The sequence below is a fragment of the Pectinophora gossypiella genome, chromosome 13, assembly GCF_024362695.1.
Source record: "Pectinophora gossypiella chromosome 13, ilPecGoss1.1, whole genome shotgun sequence".
NCBI classification, from domain to species: Eukaryota; Metazoa; Arthropoda; class Insecta; order Lepidoptera; family Gelechiidae; genus Pectinophora; species Pectinophora gossypiella.
The window spans coordinates 980,630-1,003,527 of NC_065416.1; the positions used below are offsets into that span (position 1 = coordinate 980,630).

The 22,898-nt window shown below is 40.8% G+C and overlaps 3 protein-coding genes and 1 long non-coding RNA gene across 8 annotated transcripts in view; 3 read left to right on the plus strand and 1 right to left on the minus strand.

The window, feature by feature from the left end:
* Positions 1 to 1,199: 1,199 nt before the first annotated feature.
* Positions 1,200 to 7,819, minus strand: LOC126371742 (uncharacterized). 5 transcript variants are annotated; one of them, XM_050017084.1, is made up of 10 exons: positions 7,264 to 7,815; positions 6,607 to 6,778; positions 6,251 to 6,336; positions 5,982 to 6,106; positions 5,620 to 5,857; positions 4,460 to 4,587; positions 3,822 to 3,946; positions 3,209 to 3,310; positions 2,848 to 2,976; positions 1,200 to 1,995 (listed from the first exon to the last, which is right to left on the minus strand). In XM_050017084.1, the coding sequence occupies exons 1-10, from the start codon at positions 7,309 to 7,311 to the stop codon at positions 1,928 to 1,930; spliced, it is 1,221 nt and encodes a 406-aa protein (XP_049873041.1). In that variant the 5' UTR covers positions 7,312 to 7,815; the 3' UTR covers positions 1,200 to 1,927. The 5 variants fall into 5 exon arrangements, with proteins under 5 accessions (XP_049873041.1, XP_049873042.1, XP_049873043.1 ...); XM_050017085.1 differs by having other exon boundaries at positions 3,209 to 3,298; positions 7,264 to 7,814; XM_050017086.1 differs by having other exon boundaries at positions 5,689 to 5,857; positions 7,264 to 7,810.
* Positions 7,820 to 10,294: 2,475 nt separating this feature from the next.
* LOC126371979 (uncharacterized) lies at positions 10,295 to 16,386 on the plus strand. Its single transcript, XM_050017474.1, has 10 exons — positions 10,295 to 10,471; positions 10,774 to 10,900; positions 11,367 to 11,461; positions 12,140 to 12,272; positions 12,969 to 13,103; positions 13,700 to 13,802; positions 14,171 to 14,294; positions 14,884 to 15,000; positions 15,765 to 15,917; positions 16,357 to 16,386. Exons 1-10 carry the CDS (start codon positions 10,391 to 10,393, stop codon positions 16,384 to 16,386), a joined length of 1,098 nt encoding a protein of 365 aa, XP_049873431.1. The 5' UTR covers positions 10,295 to 10,390.
* Positions 16,387 to 16,756: 370 nt separating this feature from the next.
* On the plus strand, positions 16,757 to 18,515 carry LOC126371785 (uncharacterized). Its single transcript, XR_007567082.1, has 3 exons — positions 16,757 to 16,819; positions 17,642 to 17,738; positions 18,462 to 18,515. It is a non-coding gene; the product is annotated as an uncharacterized LOC126371785 (long non-coding RNA).
* Positions 18,516 to 21,039: 2,524 nt separating this feature from the next.
* The window catches only part of LOC126371980 (uncharacterized), a 66,640-nt gene continuing 64,781 nt past the window's right edge, over positions 21,040 to 22,898 (plus strand). The window contains exons 1-2 of the mRNA XM_050017475.1: positions 21,040 to 21,120; positions 21,631 to 21,878. Of these exons, the coding sequence (XP_049873432.1) occupies positions 21,040 to 21,120; positions 21,631 to 21,878 (329 nt within the window). The remainder of the gene's footprint in view (positions 21,121 to 21,630; positions 21,879 to 22,898) is intronic.

A 22,898-nucleotide genomic window follows, 5' to 3' on the forward strand; every position in this document is an offset into this window, starting at 1 on the left:
TGTAATATTTGAATTTATTTATGATGTCATCCGCCGTACACTGGTGTCGATCGATGTGCCGTGCAAATTGGAACCGCGCCGGGTCTAAGCCGCACAGACGGTAAGAGGCCCGATGGGCTCACGCTCATACCCTGGGGGAGGGGGCGTGATTTATTGTGGGACGCGACCTGCGCTTGCACGTTTGCAGCAACGCACCTGCCCCGTACTACTCGAACCGCAGGGGCGGCTGCCGAGTGGGCCGCTAGCCAAAAGCTGGCGAAATATGGGAATTTAACGCGGACCCACGATTTTGTCCCTTTTGCCGTCGAGACTTCGGGTGTGTGGTGTTCGGCCGTAATTACCATTTCATCTGTCTGATCTATAATGTTCAATGTAGGAATAGCATCGTCTCGAAGACGTCTCCACTTCGAATTAGGAACACACATAAACGAATCCGCAGTAAAATGTTTCGAGCAAATACGGCTGTACTTATTTAGAATTCAATGCGAATTATCCATTCTTTCTTTTTGTTATCGTCTACAGGAAATCTAAAAATTAAAAGTATCGATAATTTTAGTACATCACTATGGACAATCAACATAACCTCAAATCAATTCCGTATTCATCGATAAAACGTATAATATAATGGATATCTCAAATATTTTATGCTACAAATCTATTCAGCAAAACATATTACTTTCCTAAAATTGTTCAGCAGTTCACATTTCACTAGAAAATTACAAAAAACTTACCGATGAAACGACAGAAGTTGTTGGCTATTTTCTTTTCTTCCTGAATGTGAGCTGCAGCCCCATACCACACAAGACATAATGTCACTGAGTTGAGACACTCAATTATTTGATATAAATAAAAGTTTCTTTCCATTTATTTGGAAAAATATTGTTAAATTACCACTTAAAACAATCTGAACACAAGACACTCGTAAACAACGTTCACGCGACCGTGTCAAATAGTTCGATAAATATAAGTAAAATCTTCTTATGTTATGTTATATTTATTTGGCCGAGTTAAAATGAGTCCAATAGGTCCAAATGACATTTCATGTTTGGACAACCTCGGAAAAAATGAAGCAAAGAGCGAATCATTTGTCCTTTTCTCACTCATAGTTTGTGTCGTAAGCTAGAAGAGAGCCGGTTTATAGTTTCTGAATTTTTATTTTAGCCTTCCTTCTATGCTTTAGTTATTGTTCTGAGGTTTTTATTACTTGGAATGAAAAATATCACTTATTCCTCATCGATTTGAAAAGGATTATTATTAGTGCTCTAAAATTCAGTCGCTAAGTTGATTTTACATGAAAACATGAAAATTTTAAATATTTTTTTCCCTTTCATTGGCGAATTTCGTATTCCTGACTTTAGGGTTTGATTATACAAAATATTACTTGATGGTAAGTGGTTACAATAATTATACTTGATGGTCAGTGACGATGTGGCATGGTGAAGCTTTGACCTAAGTACCTACTCACTCTATCTTCGGTCTAAGCTATCAAATTTGGCTAATGCTTGAGTTATTTTATTTACTAAATTTTTATTTTAATCAAAATAAACTATGAAACAGTTCTACCTGATAAAAATATACTTTAGTAAATACTTTAGAAACACGATAAAAGTATCGATTTACGCAGTGGAAAAATGACGCCATCTATAAAACTTAGGTTAAAAATTTCCCTTTTATGTAATAGAATCTACATAGTTCTTGGAATCACAATCCTGCCTACCTGTCTCATCTTGCAAATGGCAACTTTCGATGTGCAACTTGAAATGGATATTATTTTCGAACGTTGAAGACGAGTGATTTAAAAATAATTCCCCTGATTGTACAAGGTTGCTAGAGGTTTCGAAAAAAAAATATCGTCCTAGCTAAAATACGAATTTCACCAAGAAACCAATGTCGCGTGCTAAGTTTGTGGTGGGCGGGGAGGAGGCGGCTACGTGTGGTCGGGCGCGTGCCGACGGGGGTGCCGTCGCGGTCGCCGCGCCTCCACGCTGCTCATAGCTGCGAGAAGAAAAAGAATATTTTTTTTATTAGAAGTGAAAGGTAGTCGTGGTATGACGCTTGACTGTCACCGAGAATGGCAGTTTCGAATCCAGCAATGATTATCGATTTTGTTTCGTATTCATGTTTGGATCGTAAAAATGTATATCGTGCTCAGTGGTGAAGGACAACATGGTGATGAAACCCACGTTCTCAAGAAATGCGTTTCGGAGATATGTGACAACCTGTATTGGTCTGGTATTCCCTTCGCGGGTTGGAAGGTCAGACAGGCAGTCGCATCTGTAAAAGACCTGTCAAATTTTCAGGTTAGGTGAGCGGACCTTGTAAAAACGGGAACACGTTAGAGAGACGATGACGTTATTAGTAACAGATAGTTAGCGCTAGTGCTGTTGAACATTCAAACATTCGTGCGTGGCAGCCATTTCACCGACTGTACAGTTAATGGTGCCGATTGCAACAGATGCAAACTTATAGAGCTCTAAACCTAGTGCCGCTCTGGAAAGTAACAGAGCTAGTTTTTAGAACTGTTAAATTATTTAAAGTTAAACAGTTAATAAATAAGTGTCCTGGACCTAGTACTATATAAATCCAGTGCCTTAGAAACACAACGGTGGACTTTAATATATTGCCATACTGTTTAGCGCTAATTCCGCTTACTATGACTCTTACTAAGCCGCAAACCAAACTATAGAAAACCCACATTCTTTGTTAACTTGTCAAAACAAAACATTACGCATTATGGCCGACATTTAGTAAGTATAGCGGTAAATTACATAGTTCACAAAAGATTAGTAAATATACAAAATCTCACACGGGTTAGTCAAACAAAATAAACGTTTTCCAATGCCTCACCGTTGTCTTGTGAAATCATTTTGGTGACTACCATTTTTAACTCTGGGTATTGCCGAATTGAGGCTCTAATCGATTGTACATTGACTGTCGAAATTTCGTTCGTACGGGGATACTGTGGTCGGAAATGTTCTGAAAATTAACCAAAAATATTAGATAGTTTTGTAAGACTAATCGTTAGCGCTTACGAACGGAACTTAAATTTCAAATTTCTTAATTCAACTCAAATGGGGGTAGGGTTTTTTACATTTCCATGTACGGATTTTGATTTGAGAGAAAAGTTTCACTAGGTACTTTAGTTTCTCTCACAATCAAATCAAAATTTGACCTCTGATTCCGCTCAAGTGGAACTTAAAGTAGGTACCTTGTGGATCTTCGGGAGTGTTGGCAGCGGCGGGGTCAACGACTGGCTTCTTCTTGTGGTCGTAGCCGTTGGCGCGCGGTCGCGGGTGATCTGAAACGTAAACTGAAATATGAACACGATATGAGGAATTTTTCAAACACGACTTATTAAATAATAATATTAACTTACATAAACTATAATTAAGAGGATAAACTGACTTTAACCATGGAATAACTAATGAAAACAGAGGGTTCCTCACCTTACTAGAAAAGTTAAACCGCACGCAAATAGAGCGTGTTATAGTGTGACGTGACTTATTGTAGATTTGCCGCAGATGGCATTAACTACTTGGTCGGACAAATGGGGAGCGGCTCTCACCCGGTACAAATTTAGGATAACAGGCGTGTGGGTGACAATTTTTTCGGGTGATTCCTGTTCGTGCTATCGGTCGACCGGTCAATCGGCCTAATGGGATTTATTTTTCCCTTTTAACCGACGCGTGTTAGAATATTATGGCGAACGAGAAAGAAAATATTTCACTGGATGGACTGATCGACTCTTGAGAATCGGACATGAGAATAAAGGAAACGATCAGTCACGGAAAACACCAAAGAAGTATAATAATGATACTGACTATTAGCATAGACGGTGGAGCGAGGCAGCTGCGGCCCCGCCAGCTCGGGCAGCGTCAGCGGCCGCCGCGCCCGCGCCGCACCCCCTCCGCCCCCCGCGCCGCGCGCCCCGCCCACGCTGTACTCCCTGGAACATAATACACATTCTGTTATTAATTATTATTGTATCTTCCTATGGATTGGCTCACGTTGGTAACGTGTTAGAAAGAAGAACACAATTATATTGGTTTTTACGACATGCCCGGGAAGATAGGTCATCATCTCCCTAGCGTTATCTCGTTTTCACAGGGTCCGCTTATCTAATTTTATTGGTCCGGTTTTTGCAGAAGCAACTCTGTCTGACCTTCCAAATTCCAACCCACGAAGGAAAAATCAGATCCGATTGTTCGCAGAAGTGACTGGCTGTCTGGCCTTCCAAGTTCCAACCCGCGAAGGATAAACTAGCCCAATTTACTGGTTAGGTCACATACCTACCTAACTCCGACATGCATTTCTCGCGAATGTGGGTTTCCTCACGATGTTCTCCTTCATCGCTGATCATATGGGAAGATAGGTAAGCAGTATATTATTCTGAAGTCTATTCCAGATACTACTAGACTATTCCAGAAGTTTTAGAATAGTCCAGTCTGAAAATACGTACTCTCTCAGCGGTTCGCGCCAAAACTCGGTGGGGTGGAGCGGCGGGAAGTGGTAGTTATTCTGGTAACCATATCCGTCGAGACCGGACGCGCGGAGACTGGCGTGGAGTGAGTTCTTCATGCATTGCAGCTGTCGATGAAATACGTATATTTATTATACAGCCAAATCACTCATCACAGGCCTTGGTACAAGACTAGGGGGGTTAAAAAGGCCACATCGAAGCAATTCACCTGATAAAGCAATATATTGCAATTTGACATTTGCGCATATAAAAGTGCGCAATTTAAACAAATGTCAAATAGAAAATATTGTATTTTTTGATGAATTACTTCGATGTAGCCTTTTTAACCCCTTAGTTTGGCAATACTTATGCAAAATAAAACGTAATATCATTAGAATAACATTATCTTTCGTCTCTTTCGCACTGGGTGATTTACTATATCACTGTCCTGCTGTTATATTATTTTAATCATATTACATTTTCAGGGTTTGTTAGTATTCATTTGCACATTCAGATGCCAATTCGGAAAATCTATTTTGTAAATTATTATTAATTAACTACCAATTAATAGACATAAAAGATTATTACAATTAAAGTGTTAAATATGATATAATGGGGATTATTAAAATTATTTTCTAAATAAGTAAGGAAACCGTGTAAAATACCTACGTTTTATTTCAATTGAACGAATGGAAATATGTCGCCATTTGAGTGAATGGAAATCAATAGGATAGGATTTGATACATTACAACTCATGCGCTCAATTAGAGTGCGTGTCTTATTAACTAGGTACTAACTAATTTAGATCCAGACTACTAGGGCACAGTGCTTCAGAATGTATACTTTCTTTTAATAACTTACCATATTTTAATTAACTAATAGCTTTGCTACGTTTTGTCTACTGGTGGTTAGGGTTAAGTTACGTAAACTTTCTGATATAAAAAGTCCATTTGTAGGTACTTACTAATTTCAATGTAGAAATGTCTCCAGTACACAAATAATCCAATTTCAACCAGTAATTACCGCTGTATGCCTGCAACAGTCCGTCTGAAGACTACTTACTAAATTTCGCAGCGTGTTTGTGCAGTGAAATGGTCCAATGGCCTAGCTTGGCTAGCCGCGACTCGGGCTATAGCTGGCAAACCTCGTGCGGGACATACGTGTGCGTGTCTTGCGTGCGCGCCGTCAAACAAGAGGTTGGTGACACCATCCGCCGTCGCCGCGAGTACCTCTCTGCGCTGGCGCTCGGCGTCTCCGCGCAGGCGCCGCACCAACCGCTCGGCCTCGGTGAGGCGTGCGCGCAGCTCAGCCCGCGTCTCGTCCGCGCCTTCCTCTAAGCTCGGCTGCTCGCTGCTCTGGCACACTGAGTTCGCTTTCAATTCTAATTCTCGTAGTTTACTGGTGATAAGAATGCAACAAAATAAATATTATGATTTTTCCACCGTAAAAGCTACTAAAATAAAAAAGTAAAATGTTATCTTATAAGTACACTTTTACATTAAAACTTGTATTCAATACGTACTCAGCTTGAACGTCGACAGTTCTCTGAAGTTGCAATGCTCTAGCTTCCGCAGCTCTGGCCTCGCCTCTTGCGGCGGCTGCTTCTCGTTCGAGGCGAGTTACCTCTTTTTTGAGATTTCCCACCTCCTGGTAATGCGAAAAATACGTTATTTTTACTATCTATCTAAAAAATAGCTTATGCACTAAAACTTAAGAAAACCTTTTATTTTTTTTACTTTAATTTATTTTATTTTATACCATTTTTGAAATCTTTTTAAATTAGGTAGGTACCTCGGTATTATCAGGTTTTTCTTCAGGTGCAGGCGGACTAGATTTCGGCGGAGACTCCTTGTTGAATATCAATTGAAACTGGAGATCTGAAAAGAACAGTTTTTTTAAGATTAACTGGCGATGATTCACTTTAATTTACTTAGGTAATGTTTACGAGTACTTGTGTTCATTGTGCTTCCTACGTGTGGTTTCATAGTCATGACATGACGTAAAACTATTGTACTAGTCAACGCTAGCAACAAAGCGCAAGGTACATAAAAATAGTCTATAATAGGTTTTATACCTTTGCAATGACAATAATTAATGGCGTTTAATTAGAAAAACTTGAGAGGCAATCGTAATATTTCAGAAGGTACCTCTATTCCTCTCTCTTAAAGCTTCGATTTCGGCATGAAGACCACTGAGCATCAGCCGATGCTGTTCCTGCAGGAACCGCACGCTATGCTCCAGATGGGCGACCCTTGCGACTGCATCCCCACTACCAATGATGAATCCACTCCCACCTTGTTCAGGGGGAGACTTCTTCACCTGAAAAAGTGAGGCACAAGCACATCGTTTCATTAATTGTTAAAGATCACAGCATAAAAAGGGACGACAAAAATATATTATGAAAGCAAAAATAAACTTTGAGTAATATTTATTTTGAACACCGACCGCCTAACTCTACACGTCTTAACGACGGAGTAATAAAACAAACGATGCTCTGACTTGATGCAATTATTTCTATTTTCGTCGATCAGTATTGATGGAAAAGCGCCATGTGATGAAAGCAATGAGTTTTCCGATATGTCATTGACCGGTCACGGCTTCTTTGTGTTTCTGACGAACCGGCCCTGGTGCAACACTGCCTGATTAAGTAGTATTGAATATTTTCATTGGAATGCTTTAACTAAGTAGTTTAATAGCTTTCTATTAAAATGGGTCAGGTAAAAGATTTACTTAGAATAATTGTATCAGAGAGAGTAAACGACAAAGGGATCTACGAAGGCGTATTGAACCAAAACAAAACTTACTTGCAATTTGGCAAATGGAGCGGCCGGAACAAGAACCTTAGAAGCCATCACTGCAGTAACACTAATCCGGAAAGAAACTAGCTAAAGTAAAGCAATTAGTGCAACCTCCTTTGTTGCGAACCACCTCAGAGCACGCGCGCGCTTGCAATGATAAAGATCCACCATTTGTGCACGGGAAAATAAGGCGGCCTTGCGTTCTACACGTAATAATTAAAAATAAATTCCGCGGCGCAACACAAAATACATAATAAGCACCGCGTATTGCTTTAGTATATGAGGTAGATGTTTGCCCTAAACTTAGCGGAGGTCGTTGACCGACAACGACCTTGAACTAGTGAGTCTTAAAAACGGTTAAATTGACTTTTGATGAAAGCACTGAATATTTGCGATTTTTACGCGAGTTTTTCAGGAATTTGTTTGTCGTGTGGCGGACGGTTGGCGGAGTCGCGGGAGCTGGGCCGGGGCAGGTGCGGGCGGGCGGGGGTGCAGTGTCTATCGATCGCGCCTCCGCCGCCGCGCGCCGCACACAGGTTCCGCGTACGGTTGACTCACGGGCGCTCCGTCACTGCACACCCGTGGCGCCGTGCCAACTGCTCTGATAGCTTTATGGCGTGTCATCGGAGTCTTGGATAATGACTTAATTTCAGCTTGCGAACTTTCGCAAATAGCTTCTCGTGACAAAATAGGATATCGTAAAGTTTAAGCTTACAGACATTCTTTGTTACATTTTTTGTTTCTCATCTTTTAGTCTCCTGGACTTGCATTGTTGTCCGCCACTAAAACAATGGAATCGATACGGCCATTAGGAGTTTTGATAACATCATGAAAATCAACTTTGTTGCTTATCTAGTATCTATACTTTAAATACTAGGTTTCGTTAGAAATCAATTGGCGCCCCGATTGCTACTATGTAGGTCGACTCACTTTATGAGACGGGTGTAGGTGCAAACTTTTACTATCGCCATGTTTGTCTGTATTAATTACCTTTATAGGTACCTGTAGGCTCTACACGACAACCGCGCCGTGCGCGGCGCGAATTTTATTGAAACCTTCGACCAATAGCCGTTTGACGTCCATCTATGTAGATAGCATTCGTATCGTTTATTGGTCGAAGCGCTCGGTATAATTCGCGCCGCGCGCGGCGCGGTTATCATGCAGACCCGGCTGTGTGGGTAAGGTACTATTGAGATTACTAATAACTGGCTAAAGTTGATTTTTTTAGTCTTTAATGAGAGTGGAAGAAGCGAAAGTGGTCTATCAAGTCAGGATCTTAGTAAGTAGAATTCCGTGGTCTTTGCGTGTAGGTACCTAATCTGTCATATTTTACGTCATGCAACACTGACAGCTAATGTCATTGTTGCATGACGTAAAATATGACAGTTCCTCCATAATCTGTAATCTTTTTACGTGTAGGTACATTTCATCGGAATAGGTGCCTATATTATAATTCACCTAAATATTGTTTGCATATTGTGTACAAACCGACATACTTTAAATAATAAATAGGTAAATAAATAAATAAGCTGTGGAAACTTCTTTCTAGTTTACTTTCATGAATAATGTAAGCTTCACGTTTTAGTTGGTACAATTATTAGGGCACGTTTCCCTGTACCTTCCAATAGGTGAGTACCTACTTTACATCGTTTTAGTAATTGATTGTCGTCATAACATCAATCATCATCTACCGGTTATAGCTTCGTACATAAATCATTGTAAAGAGACTTAGTAACAAAAAAATATTTATAAGTAAATTGATTAGGTAAGCTGTGAACATTTATAGCTTTTACTTTTATGTATACTTCATTGCAAGAATATACATATAAGTAGGAATCTACTTAACTGCGAAAGTGTGTTTGTTACGCTTCAACGCCTTAACATTCTATATTACCTATCAACAACGTCATACATACATACCCAATTACCCATTTCAGCCATAACATGGACGAATAGACTGTGTGCCTACCTTCCTACCGCAGTAACCGAATTCACGCCCGTATCTCTACCTGGGTAGACAGTGACAGACGTATCATTTTAAAATATGCCATTGAAATGCGAACCCTTTATTTTAACAAAATACAGTTTATTTGAATTGAACATTACTTACTGAAAATTTGCACTTTATTTTTGTAGTCCACTTTTTAGTAAATAAATACGTGCTTGGTTATTTTATATTGTAAAATCGGCATAAGTAGAGACAAAATTGAAGTTCTGAATGTGCCTACAGGTGGAATGGACACGAATTAATTTAAAAATCGTATTTCTATACGCGAAACTATTGAAATAAGATATTCCCTCACCTCATTAACGGCATCGTCCTCAACTCCACTAGATAAAGTTAGTATTGCTGTTCTGCTCCACTGCGGAAAGTGTCGAGACAGGGGCTTCAACACCGGTGCCGGCGGCGCCCCCATCGCCGGCGCCACTCGCGTGCTGAATAACATACCGCACACCAGACACCACCCTCGCTCCGACAGACAAGTCACTTCCTAACTAATATAAAAAGCGCGCACCTGTTGCAAGCGCACGGTAAGTTCTGTAACTCGTAGGTGAGTATCAAAACAACAATATCACAAATGTTACATGTTTTAGTTGTGTAAATAATAACTTATTTTTGAAATAAATTAATAAAACATATTTCGGTCGTAATTAAATTTATATCGTAATCTCAATTTTATTTCGTTTGTTTACATTTCTTTCAACTTTATTTTGTTTGGGGATCGTTGCCTAGCAACTGGATTATGAGTAATATACAGTTCATTCGGTATTCCTGACAAAAATCTTTATAATATATTTATACTTTACAATAATATTAAATGCTATTTAATATCTCGAAATAATAAAAACAAACGTTAAATATAACTTATAGTATTCATACGTAGTTATTTTCTGTGACAATTAATACAAATAAATTAATTACGAAACCATTCATCATTCACAAATTTAATAATGGTGATCAATTTCATTCCTTTTCATTTCCGGTCATACGTCAAATTTAAAATATTTCAAACAAATTGAAATCGATCTTGTTTATTTAATTTCGGCAATAGTATAAATAATTGACGTGATTTTTAGGATTTTTGTGCTAAACCAGCGATATTTTTGTGAACATTTACAGACCTGAGTTGTCATGGAGGCTTCTACAACGTGTATGCGAGGATTTTCGAACACCTTTGTGCCAAATACCAAAATTAAGGTTATGGACTTGCAGGTTTGATATTATTTTTTACGAAAACTAAAAAAATGTAGACTATCTTTTCTCAATAATTATCCTCCATCTTCTCTAGATGTAAGTAATAGTAATAAATAGGTTTCTTTTCTATATAAGTAGGTAGTACTAAAAAATAATTTCATTTTCAAGTAATGTTTATAGAGCGTACAACAGTATTTAGATATCTATTTTACGAATTTTTAGTCGTCACGAGCTATCGCAACTCGTACAGGTCTGTCCAAAGAGAATAGTTTGTCTAGACAATTATAAAAATCTGTGTTAAATGGCCATGTGATCTGCAGTATGTAGAGAGCGAGGAGTTGGAGCAGACATGGAAGGCAGCCCGTCGACAGCGACTCAAGCAACAAGAGGAGAAGATCTGGGACGAGTTTGTCAAGGAACAGGATATACTGAGGAGCGTCTGCAAAGGTACATACCTATAATCTGAATTAAATAGATGTGTCGGTTATAGGAGTTATGCAAGAGTGGCCAAGTTGTTCTGTATAATATTAAGTTTTATTCATGGGGGGAAGGAGGCTCACTCCAAGCCGGGCAGAATGTTCCCTTCATAGGATCATTGCTTATTCAATGCCCTATACAAGAATAAGATGTTTGTACTCCATACAAAATCAAATAGAACATAGGAGCAATATGTAAAGATGAAGATATTTTTGTGTATATTAGGGTATAGTTTTAAATAAATGTTGCTATTACCCTGTACATGTGCAAGAGCATATCTTCTGCAGTAATATTGTTTATTCTATGTAAATGAGTAAGGGCTATGCCCGGCAGTGGAACATTCAGGTTTATGAATGTAGTTTAAGTAACTGAACATTCAGATTATTCTGGAGTTAATTTAGAATTATACTTTATTAGTCACTGCTGATAATTTCAGAGGATCCGTACCAGTTTATAGACCAGTTTCCAGAGAGCTCCCTTAGAGAAATGATGGAGACTGAGATTCAGACAATGAGGATGACTTTAGAACAGGTAGAGTGACTTCCAGCCAATCTTCGCAGCCAAGATTTCTAGACAAATTAGTTAATCTTTAAAAGGTTTGGTTTTGAAAAGGACATTCTGTCTTACAACTATATTATGACCTATTACTTAGCATGTTTGTTGAACTATGTCAATCATCAAGAGCCACTGGCCTACAGTCTCATTTTACAATCTTCACGCTCATGACCTCTAATGGAGTAAGCAGAGCGGAGGCTGACATGTGCAGATGACAGTAGGCTAGACTGTACCAATCTACATACAATAGACTTCCACTCTTTTATGATATGTTGCAACCTCAGAAGTAGTATAATACTACTACTATTATCCCACAACACACTAACCCACACGGGTTGTGACATGGATTAACAACCTCATCTGCAGTGTCAGGGTAATTAAATCAGTCTGTAATGTCCTAACCAAACCAGTAGGCTCTGCACGGCAAGCGCCGTGCGTGGCGCGAATTATATCGAGGCCTTCGACCAATAGCCATTTGACGTCCATCTACGTAGATAGCATTCGTATCGTTTATTAGTCCAAGCGCTCGATATAATTCGCGCCGCGCGCGGCGCGGTTGTCACGCAGACCCGGTTGAGCTAACAAAGTGTTTTTTTTTGGATATGTCGTATATTAAGAGTATAGTTTGTATTAATGTTGTGATTATTATGACAGGAACATAAGCGCGGTGCGGGCGACTCCCCCATATGTGAGACGCAGCATACTGTGACGTTTAGCGAGATCGACCAGGACGAAATGTTCCGCATCTTCGAGGAGAATGAGAACGAGAAGGAAGATGATCTGTCCAGTGAGTATATAGAGGGTAAGAGAGAAATGAGATGATGGCGTAGACAGAGAAATGAATAGACTTGATCATGTTCTGCCACTCTTTCGCCCAAAGCGAGATAGGATTGTGGATCGGAATCTGATGCAATTTCTTGATGTTGCTGAGTAGTGTAATATTGGGCATTCTAAGCTACGAAGTGAAGACAGGACACAGTATCAGCCACCTGAATGAACCTGAACTGAAATTGACGGATTGAATATCTATAACACTGGTTTTCGTATTTATTACTGTTGCAAGAACGACAAAAGTGGTGCAGTGTTGCTATTTCGGCGGCTAAAATCGGGACTATAGAAAAATATTACTATCCCTTTGTCTGGTTATACTATCCTCTTAACGCCGAGATTTCCAGACACAATAGTTAAACAATGGGTTTTGGATTTTAAAAGAACATTCGGTCTTACGACTCTATGGCTTCCCGAGCATGTTGTAAAATCCGACAGAGGAATTGTGTTCCTTCTAACATGATGTACAATTGTTATGGGTGATAGCATGATGTCTTATCACCGTAAGGTTCATTATATCCATCATAGGACTTCGTATCAACAGTGGCTGCAAGTTATCTTCTGATTACTTGTGGGTCTGGGGTGGGCAGATCAGGGATTAAGGGCGAGAGTTTGTGTGTATGTATGTAACACAATTCTTGTATTCCATTTGCAGTTCAAGATGACGATGGATTGAACGAATCGATAGACACGCCGAACACGGTACGCGAGCGTGAGCGTATGGGGACAGACGACGAAAGCAAGACTGATGAGCGAGATGGAAAAGATCGCGCACAGCAACCGTCTACCAGTCAGTATACCTCTCTTTTTATTAAGAATAGACTATTGCGTTTGATCATAATCTCACTAGTAAGGTCTTCTCGGCAACCGCGCCGCGCGGATTATGTCAAGGGCTTCCACTAATAGCTTCCACCTCGAAGCCCTCGGCGTGGTTACCGTGCCGCGAGGGCTGATGATGGTAAGTCAAAATGTGGCCGCCTCTCCCCTAGCAGCTTCCTCAGACATCATGCCGGAACAGGGGTTTCGTCGCTTGACAGCAAGGTTTAATCTGGAGGGTTGTAAACCACAGCTGAAGCTTACCACCACTAAAAATAATCATACGTGGGCGTGAGCGACTTCAAGTTTTTCTGCCTATCCTTTACTAGATTCTAACATAGATGGCTCGACCATTATAGACGGCGATACGGCTCACCACCTATCACGTTGGTCTAACAGAAAGTTTGGTGAGGTGTGGGTACTTATTTCATCTTGTTATGGGTGTGTCGTGAGTTTGAGTGAGTTTGTCAGCTCTTAAGTTAGTGCCGTCCTCTTAAGCTAGTTTTAGTCCTGTCAAAATAAGTTGGTGGTTTTCCGAATCGACACCATAGAGGTTTTACTTGTTTACAGGCAAATCTAACGAGAACGTGGCGAACATGATTGAGAGCAGCATCTACTGCGCTAAAGTGAAGGATTTGCGGATCAAGATCAACATGGAACTCATTTCTATCATGTAAGTAATGGAATAATGCCGAAGAGAGTTATGGTATATGGTTGGAAAGAGAGGGCTCCGGCTAACATTTTAGAAAGAGTACAATGTTTGTTCGCCAATCACATGATAAGTATCACGGATTGAACAGAGTATTACAGAAATAACTGAATAAAGATATGAGGCATAAATTAGGCCATAGAAAAAAAATAAAATTAATGGAACAGACTTCGTAGTCTAGTGGCTAGAGTAGACTAGTTGTTTGACCGAAGGGGACATTTTCGAAACTTCCGAACTTGGCTCGAATTAACTCGGCCGATAACACCGATACGAATTTGTTCTTTTCGTCCGTTCTTTTTCTATATTTGAGCTTAGCTTCCGCGTCCCCGCAGGACGTCCATGGAGCGCCTCGCCGTGTCGTGCCCGGACCCGCACCGGCTGCGCGCCAGCGGCCGCCGCGCCGCTGAGTTCTGCGCGCGCTTCCAGCGGATACACCTCTACCAGCTGCAGCGGCACGTACGTACACGCGCACGCATGCACGCACGCATGCACGCATGCACGCACGCATTCATGCACGTATTCACGCATGCATGCACGTAGTCACGCATGCATGCGCATAAGGCCGTAGACGGTCTTATACTCTTTCTATTACTCTTTTGTTTTGTATGTTCCTGCCTGTGCAATAAAGTATTTGTTATGTTATGCATACGTGCACGCATTTACGCCAGGCGTCTTGAGCAACAGCACCTCGGACACGTCATACAAACGACGTCGTTTTTACAGACACCACAAGTTGAAGTTACCAACATGCGTAGCTGCTCTGTGTCTGTGACGTCTGACGTCATACGATTCAAGTCTAAGCTATGTTCGAGAGGGGGTGAGTTAAACCTAGCTCAGACGCTGGTGGGGAGCGCGAAGTTGTCGTTCTGTGCGTATTATTCTTTATTCTATGACAATAGGTTGTATACATCTTGCCGTGCCGGCATTCACTCGAATCGCGTTCGCAGTAATTAAAAGATTTCTTGAAAGGAATTGCTAGAAACCGCCTTTTGTGTGCATGTAATAGTTATTATCCATATTAAATAATTGCGTTGTACGTTTTCAGATCCACGATATAAAGCGCCACAGCTCGATGGCGCTCCCCTTCGCGAAGTACACTCAGTTCCAGTCGCAGATGGTGCGCATCGTCGCGTTGCATCAGACCACCCTGCAGTCACTGCAGGTATACACCCTAATAAACAATATAATAACCGCCTCAGTGGTCCAGTGGTCGAGCGTGAGTCTCACGATCTGTAAGGTCCTAACCTAAGTTCGTTGAAATATTATTTTACAGTAACATAAATATAGGGTGTTAGTGATATTGTACTGAATAAGTGGAAGAAATCAGAATCATTTATTCAACGTAATTATCATGGATAAACTTGTTGAAGGTCAATGTAACATTTTTGAATTTACGTCATTTCGCAAGGTGTTATGGCTGAGGAGAAGAAATGACAAGAAACTGCAACAGCAACACATCTTTTAAAAACCAATGAGGATATACATTACTTACAAGTTATTTAATAACTAGAGGAACACATTAAATAGCAGACATTTTTATCATTTAGGTAGTCATTAATCTTATAATAAGCTTTTTTACATAAAGTAAGCTTCACATGAGCTTTAAATTTATTTTCTGACAAATTTAAAATATTATCTGGTATTTTATTGTAAAAGTGGATTAATATTATGTGTTTTTGACCATAAAATTCAAGTTTATTTTAGTCTTTTATAAATTATTTTTAATTAATTCCACTTGATATTAATTCAGAATTGTGAGCTGAATTATCCTCCTTAGTATTCGGTTCGGTGTCACAAACACCCTGTAGAGATGTTATAGAAAAATAATCAAAACCAAACTTAGGATTATGATACCTTTGACGTTGCCACTCTAATATGAATTGCGTGAGTTTATCCACGTGTACATGTGCCGTCCCCGCGCCGCAGGTGTTCCACAAGTCGCTGTCGGCGGCGTGGTGGCCGCGCCAGTGGGCCGAGCTGCTGCGCGCGCTGTGCGCCGCGCTGCGCGACGCGGGCGCCGCGTGCCGCGCGCTGCCCGCGCCGCACGGGCTGGCCGCCGCCGCTGACCTCTACCAAGACGTACGGCGGACCCCACACCCCCACACCCCCCACACACTGACCTTACAATACGATTGACCACTAAAATAACACCGAGAGGGGGTGAAGTAAACCCAGATCGGCCGCCGGTGGGGAGCGGAGAGTGACCGTTCTACACGTAGTATTATCCCATATTCTATGACACCGAATATTCCTGCCCTTATTCCAGTCTAAGCGGGCTCAGCACAACATGTATTCCTCTTCCATTCATTTCTGTCAGTCGTCATCTCAGTACTCACACCTTCCACACACATATCCTTCTTCACACATATCCTTCTTCACACAATTCATCATCATCAGCCGTACGACGCCCACTGCTAGGCATAGTCCTCCCCCAAAGCCTTCACACAATTCATCCACCCTTTTTTTATTCATCCCCTACATCTACCCACATAAATACTCATAACTTTCCTCCTTATAGGTCTCTCATCACATGGCCAAATCATACTAATCTAATACTCCTGTTAACTAATGTTACTTTCAAACTTCCTCTTATAACCCAAGACCTCGGGTTCGAATCCCGAAAATCAATGCAATCGCTAGTTTGGTTAGAACACTATAAGGTGATCACCCCATTGCCCAGTAAGATGAACCGTGCTTCGAGCGCTTAATAAGAGTCTATTTAGTTTAAGCGTAAATACTTGTAAAAGCGTTATCGTTTTGCCAATAGTGCCTGTGAAAAACTTATAGCAACGAGAAATACCTATAAGAATGATGAATTGCTATACTTTATTTCCTAGGCGCTTTAATTTACCATTGTCTTTCTATTGACCGATAACATTGTATATCACTTTCAGGATATAGTATCGACTTGTGAGAAACTGGAGGCTATGTCAAAAGAGTACGTAGAGCGAGTGGAGGAAATTGTCAATGCAGCTGAAAATGTAAGATAATTTGATTGTATTTTATTTAATGTAAGATGAAAGTCTAGTAAATGCATTGGCTAGTCCAAATACTTCCACGTGCGTGGTGGAGTATACTTCTTACTTCCGGATGATTGTGGGGAGGCCTGTGCCCAGCATTACAACATAGTATAAGGTTGTATACGCTATGTATTTGGCTATGAACAAATGCTTATGGTAATCCGCTGCGATACGTCGCAATATCGTACAAAGAGGTCCGAACATTTTGCTTTGAAGGTTGGCATGGTGGAGTGACGCCATAAGGGGAGGTTAAAAAGGCCACATCGAAGCAATTCATCTCGGAAAGCAGTATTGCAATTTGACAATTGCGCATATAAAAGTAAGTGCGCAATGCATATAAATGTCAAATAACAATATTGCTTTTTTTAGATGAATTGCTTCGATGTGGCCTAAACCCCCCTGGTGGATTTTCAAAAACGTCGGCCCAAGAAGAGACTTGGACATACAATTTCACTTTTTTTTTTACATTTTGGTGTCAAGGTTACTATTAAACCGCCAAAGGCCCCTGACATGGCATTTTTAAGGACTACATACTTATGTAAATAGTAGCAAGGACCAACTGCTTAACGTGCCTTAGCACGGGTCATCATACTTTCGGACAACCGGGTAATCAGCCTGCAATGTCTTAACCACAAAGTAATTTTTGTGGTATGTCCCCACCGGGACCGGGAACCCGGGACTACCGGATCGTGAGCCCAACGCTCAACCATTGGACAACAGAGGCCGTCATAAGGAATAATACTACGTAATACGTGGTTGTGAGCAAACTGTCTTCCTTCACAGCGTTCAGCGCGCTCCAAAAAGTCGACCAAGAGCAAGGGCAAGAAGAAAGCCATCGGAACATGGACCAAATCCAATAACAAGTCCAGTTCTAAATTAGGTAAAAAATGTTAGTTTATGATAATTTTCATGCTATTATTTCTCTTAAGGAGCAGTATCCACCACATCTGGCAGCACCTCATTGCACATTCCTATGCTTCTATCCTTTTCTGTCGCTCGGAACCGTCATTTGCTAGAGCGAGAAAGAGCTACTGTTTATGACCAAGTCAACCATAAATATTTTAGCTATAGCAATACTAGAATAGTTTTGATAGTCTATGGTAAGGCTAGTATGGAGAACTGTCAAAATTTAAAAACACTCAACAGTAGCGACTCCTTATGGGGGAAATAGGCAGTTTTTATCCCCATTGTGTGTGTGTGTGTGTGTGTGCACGTGCGTACACATGTGCGTGTGTATATATATGTGAATTAATATATATGTCACTCATAGTGCTATGGGCAAAAATTTGATATTTAGTTATATTTTACTCTGTAAATCTTTAGATTACACCTACTTAATTATGTGTTTTCTTTATAGAAGTCATATTTATTATTACTTATCTTAACTCACAAACTGTACCTACCCCTTGGGAATTGCGAGACATTCCCGCCACAAGTATCCTAGGATTACTTAATGGGAGGTCTCGGCCACGATGTAACTAAAATTAATGAAATAAAGAATATTTGTGAGCATGTAATGTTGTGTTAATTTCATAGTTTATCTATGACCTAGGATAGTACCCAATTTTAAGTCCGCCATACTATAATGATAATCATTTTGCAGAAGCGAATACTCGTCTTTCCATGTACTCTCTCGAGACTCTACGGCCGAATCCTGTGGGCAAAGGCAAAATTGGGTAAGTTAGTCATTTAACTAATACCTACCTGATATTAGACAGTACAATGAGAGACTTTCCAGGTTACGTTCTCTAAAAATAATATAGATGGCGCCGTCGATATTTGATACAATAATTACCTCTTTTCTCAGTACTCAAAAATGTAATGGCAGAAGCATACAGGGTGTTAGTGACATCGTAACGAATACTTTGAGGGATGATTTAAACCATGATTCTGAGTTGATATCAAGTGGAATTTTCCGTCGCAAAAGTATGGAACTAAAAATAATTTAAAAAAACACAAAAAAAATACATGAATTTTCCGACTGAAAATTCCACTTGATATCAACTCAGAATCATGTTCTGAATCATCCCCCTCAGTGTTCGTTACGGTGTCACTAACACCCATACCTACTTGTATGGCTACCGTATGTACTTGTGCGGGGTGTAAGTGACATCGTAACGAATACTGAGGGGGATGATTCAGCTAATTATTCTGAGTTAATATCAATTGGAATTTTCCATCGCAAAAGTATACAATAGAAAATAATTTAAAAAAACTAAAAAAAAAACATGAATTTTGCGACGGAAAATTCCACTTGATATTAACTCAGAATCATGATCTGAATCATCTCCCTGAGTATTCGTTACGATGTCACTAACACCCTGTATATAAAAATAATTAATTGATGCTTGATATTTAGACCACATTATGTGTAGAATTATGTTGCTATCTATATTGCTTCTCTTTATTTTGACCAGAATAATAATGGGTGGAAGATGTACTTCTGTCTGGGTGTAATCAAAAGATCATTTATATTTAAAAAAAGATAAAGTATGCATTATGTCTGTCATCATTTCATGCATCATTATCAGCCGTACGACTCCCACTTCTGGGCATAGGCCTCCAAGGATCTCCACGACGATCGGTCCTGCGCTGTCCGCAGATCGTCGGTCCACCTTGTAGCGGGCCTACCCACTGAGCGTCGTCCGACACGTGGTCGGATGTCTGTAATCCATGAAATTAGAAGGTTACAAAGGAAAATCTTTACAGCGCCCTCTATATTGTTTTTGAGGAACGTAAGCCTGGAAAGTCTCTCATTAGTTGTACGAGCGAACTCGCACATTGCCGCGTTAGCGTTTAATTATTTGACCTAAATTTGCATTATATTGAAATTATATTGTATTAGTCAGTTCGCAATTAGCAATCAAGCAAGCTACGCGTGCTCATTAATACCACCTTTCACCGGCCCATCTTAGAAATAGTTTTATATCAATATACAGTGTTAATGACCTTTTATCAGTTTTTCCTTTCTATCAGAACTATCAGTCTATGGTCAGGACAACCGTGCCCTGAACATTAGTGATAATATTTGAATATAGATTATCCTCATCACCTTGCTGTTCGCATTGAAGCTATTATGTTACAATAGCTTCAATGCGAACAGCAAGGTGTTGTGACTTTCATGAAATAATAAAATGTTCATCATAATCATTCAGTCCGCATCATCCCACTGCTGACGGTATAAGCCTCCTCGTCATTTTAATGTACTTAAATAAATATTTGCCTGATAGGAAAGGCGATAAGTATCGCGGAGTCAAACACGAGATGCCCAAGAGTCACAGGAAGTCTCCCCGGTAATTTATTTGCTCTACATTTTGTAAATTCCTTTTTATGTAAATTTATTGTACATACACTCATACTTAATACGTTCAAAGTGTTACTGAAAGTTAGATAAACCCCTCACGTGCAATTTTATTTTTCGATAAACATATTGGAATTTATGTACATAGACACACTATGGCAAGAATAAATATGCCCCACATATGGGACATACACGTATAAGTTTCAAATTTATTGCCTCATATGTGGTTCATACGCAGTGAACGTGTTAAACTCACGCCTATTTTCCACCGGGGTAAGCAGAAACTATGGAATTCCATTTGCTTCGATCCTGACACACTTCTCTTGCTTCCTCCACAATCATCAATCGTTTCATACACGCACGCCGGTTCAGAGTAATTCGTGCTGAACCTTTTCTAAGGACATCTCCAATTTGGTCAATGTACGTCCTTATCTAGATCTTCCTCTGCCAACCCTACCACCAACCTTTGCTTTATATACTGCTTTCGTAATCCTATTATCCTTCATCTGCTCTACAGGTGGTATTAATAAACTAATTTCAGGTGAGACTCCCTCTCTCAAGATCATGCTCATGTCCCTGTTTTTATATAAGAACTGTCACATTGACATGATCTTGAGGGCTGTCTCGATGCTGAGATTAGTTTATTAATACTACGCTACCTGTCCAAACCAACTTTATTGTAAAGGTTATTGTAAAAAGCCTGTGTACAACTGGGTTGCCGTGTCTCCGTGCAACATGGTGACAAGAAGGAATACCGTTGGGTTTTAGTGGGTATACTGGGCGTGCACCCGAGGAGTCCATAACCACGTCGTCGCCGCCGCCGCCGAATACTTAATATTTATGTGTGATGTTATGTATGGTCAGGTTTCGCCGACCGCTCATGCGAGACCCGCAGTCGGGGCTGCCGCGTCGTCGCCAGACCGACGCTGAGATACGTACCATGGTCGAAGTCGTTGAGGTGGTAAGTGTAGTTCACTTCTGCCTTCTTACTTCTTACACTTCGTATGTAATGTGTCACAATTTGTTGAATAAACATTTTCTCTCTCTCTCTCTCTCTCTTCTTAGAAATATTAATATAAATATTAATATTCTAGATCAAGAACTAAAAACAGTGGTGGCCCTAGCAAAATATTTAGGTGGTGCGACACCTCAAAGTGGCGCCCCTCAGACCCTCAAAATACAAAACCCAGTTGCTTCCCTGTACGGGGATGCTCGCCAGAGTGGACCAATCTTGTTGATTTTGGCGTCCTCTCCTATTTCACCGCCCGGTGGCACCGTTCGCACCGCCCTAGGGCCGCCACTAACATTGTAACGAACCTATAAAATGATGAGGATCCGCATGCAATGGCCTAGAAAGTGGGAATAGGATGCCACATATTAAGATTACCGCCATGAATCGGCTTATCTTAATAAGACCTGGTTTTCTTTGAAAGGATATTGAGTGTTTTCAAGCAACAGATCCCCCCCGCAGCCGTCCAGCCACATAAGCGAGGCGTCCCCCCGCGGCTCGGCGCGCCGCCAGCGCTCGCGCCGCCGCGCTGCGCCCGCGGCGCCCGCCCGCACGCCCCACGACCCCCGTGGCCCACATACGTCCCACGCACCATCCCATACTCAGCGTGGCGCACACGCACAAAACTCCCCGCAAGTGTCGCCGCGTGCGCCCCCTCCGCGCCCACGGCCCGCGCAGCAGCCAGCCTCGCCGGGTCAGAGTCCTCGACTGTAAGTATTCTACTATGTGTTATTCTACTTAATAACCCCACTCTTGTCGATAAGACGATCCCAGACGTGGGTTTATATGCCGAAACTAACTCGGATTTGCGCGTTTCCACCAACCTGCAGGGAATCAAAGCTACGGTGAATCATCCTTCAGAACGATGCCCTTAAGTGGCTGTCATCCCTTGAAATTAATTTTTGGTCTATAGATTTACCTATTTTTTCTGCCAATCATGTCATACAAATAAATGGTGAATGTTCCATACTCGCTTCAATTCTTGTGGAAGGCTTGTGCCCAGCAGCGGAGCAAGGTGTGTTTCCATCAAAGTGAAGAAGAAATATTGGTACGTCTTCTCCCGGTTTCTCATACGCTATGACTCTTCAAATCAGTAATTTTTGGGCCTTGGAGAAAACCTTAAATAAGCTGTATATGAACAGTATCTTCATAACCCCCAATCGAAAAGGTGTGCATATCAAGGTCAGAGAAATCGAAGGTACAGGTTTACAGGATCTTCACAAAGACCTCATAGACCAAGCATCCAACCAGAGTGCTCCACAAATGGACAAGTTTCTATTTCTGCATACGGCCATTTGAGCCTTATATTCTAACATTTCGCAGGGGAACCAAACCTATGGGGTGCTTTCTATAGACCTAGGATCATGATGAGAAGAAGAAAGGTACAGCACAAGTAAAGGAAAAATTCTAACCTCTCGTTTCATGTTTCATCTATGACGATGTAAGGAGACAATGGCCCCGATTCCTGCAGACACCTAATTTTATTTTATGTTATATCCGTCATTTTCTTGTTCACCGAAACGGAAAGGGACGGATGATTGCCAACAAGTTAATTTTAAAATAATATAATAAATAAAATAGGCATCTCGCCGGAAGCAATCCGTTTGACGTTCTGTCTACTTAATTCTGTCGGGTTATTGGCCGATGTAAAATTTTTAGGCGGTTGTTTTAGATTTCTTCTTAAAATTGACGTGTACCTATTCCATAAATTTTATGCCTGTCGATTACCC

Bases quoted from the DNA above. Each gene is read 5' to 3' on its own strand.
- LOC126371979 (XM_050017474.1), top strand. From the start codon at position 10,391: ATGGAGGCTTCTACAACGTGTATGCGAGGATTTTCGAACACCTTTGTG. The intron at 12,273-12,968 runs GTGAGTATATAG...TTCCATTTGCAG, and splicing joins GAAGGAAGATGATCTGTCCA to TTCAAGATGACGATGGATTG. The intron at 15,001-15,764 runs GTATACACCCTA...CCCGCGCCGCAG, and splicing joins CCACCCTGCAGTCACTGCAG to GTGTTCCACAAGTCGCTGTC.
- LOC126371742 (XM_050017084.1), bottom strand. From the start codon at position 7,311: ATGGCTTCTAAGGTTCTTGTTCCGGCCGCTCCATTTGCCAAATTGCAA. The intron at 6,337-6,606 runs GTACCTTCTGAA...TGTTCTTTTCAG, and splicing joins TTTAAGAGAGAGGAATAGAG to ATCTCCAGTTTCAATTGATA. The intron at 5,858-5,981 runs GTACGTATTGAA...TCTTATCACCAG, and splicing joins ACTGTCGACGTTCAAGCTGA to TAAACTACGAGAATTAGAAT.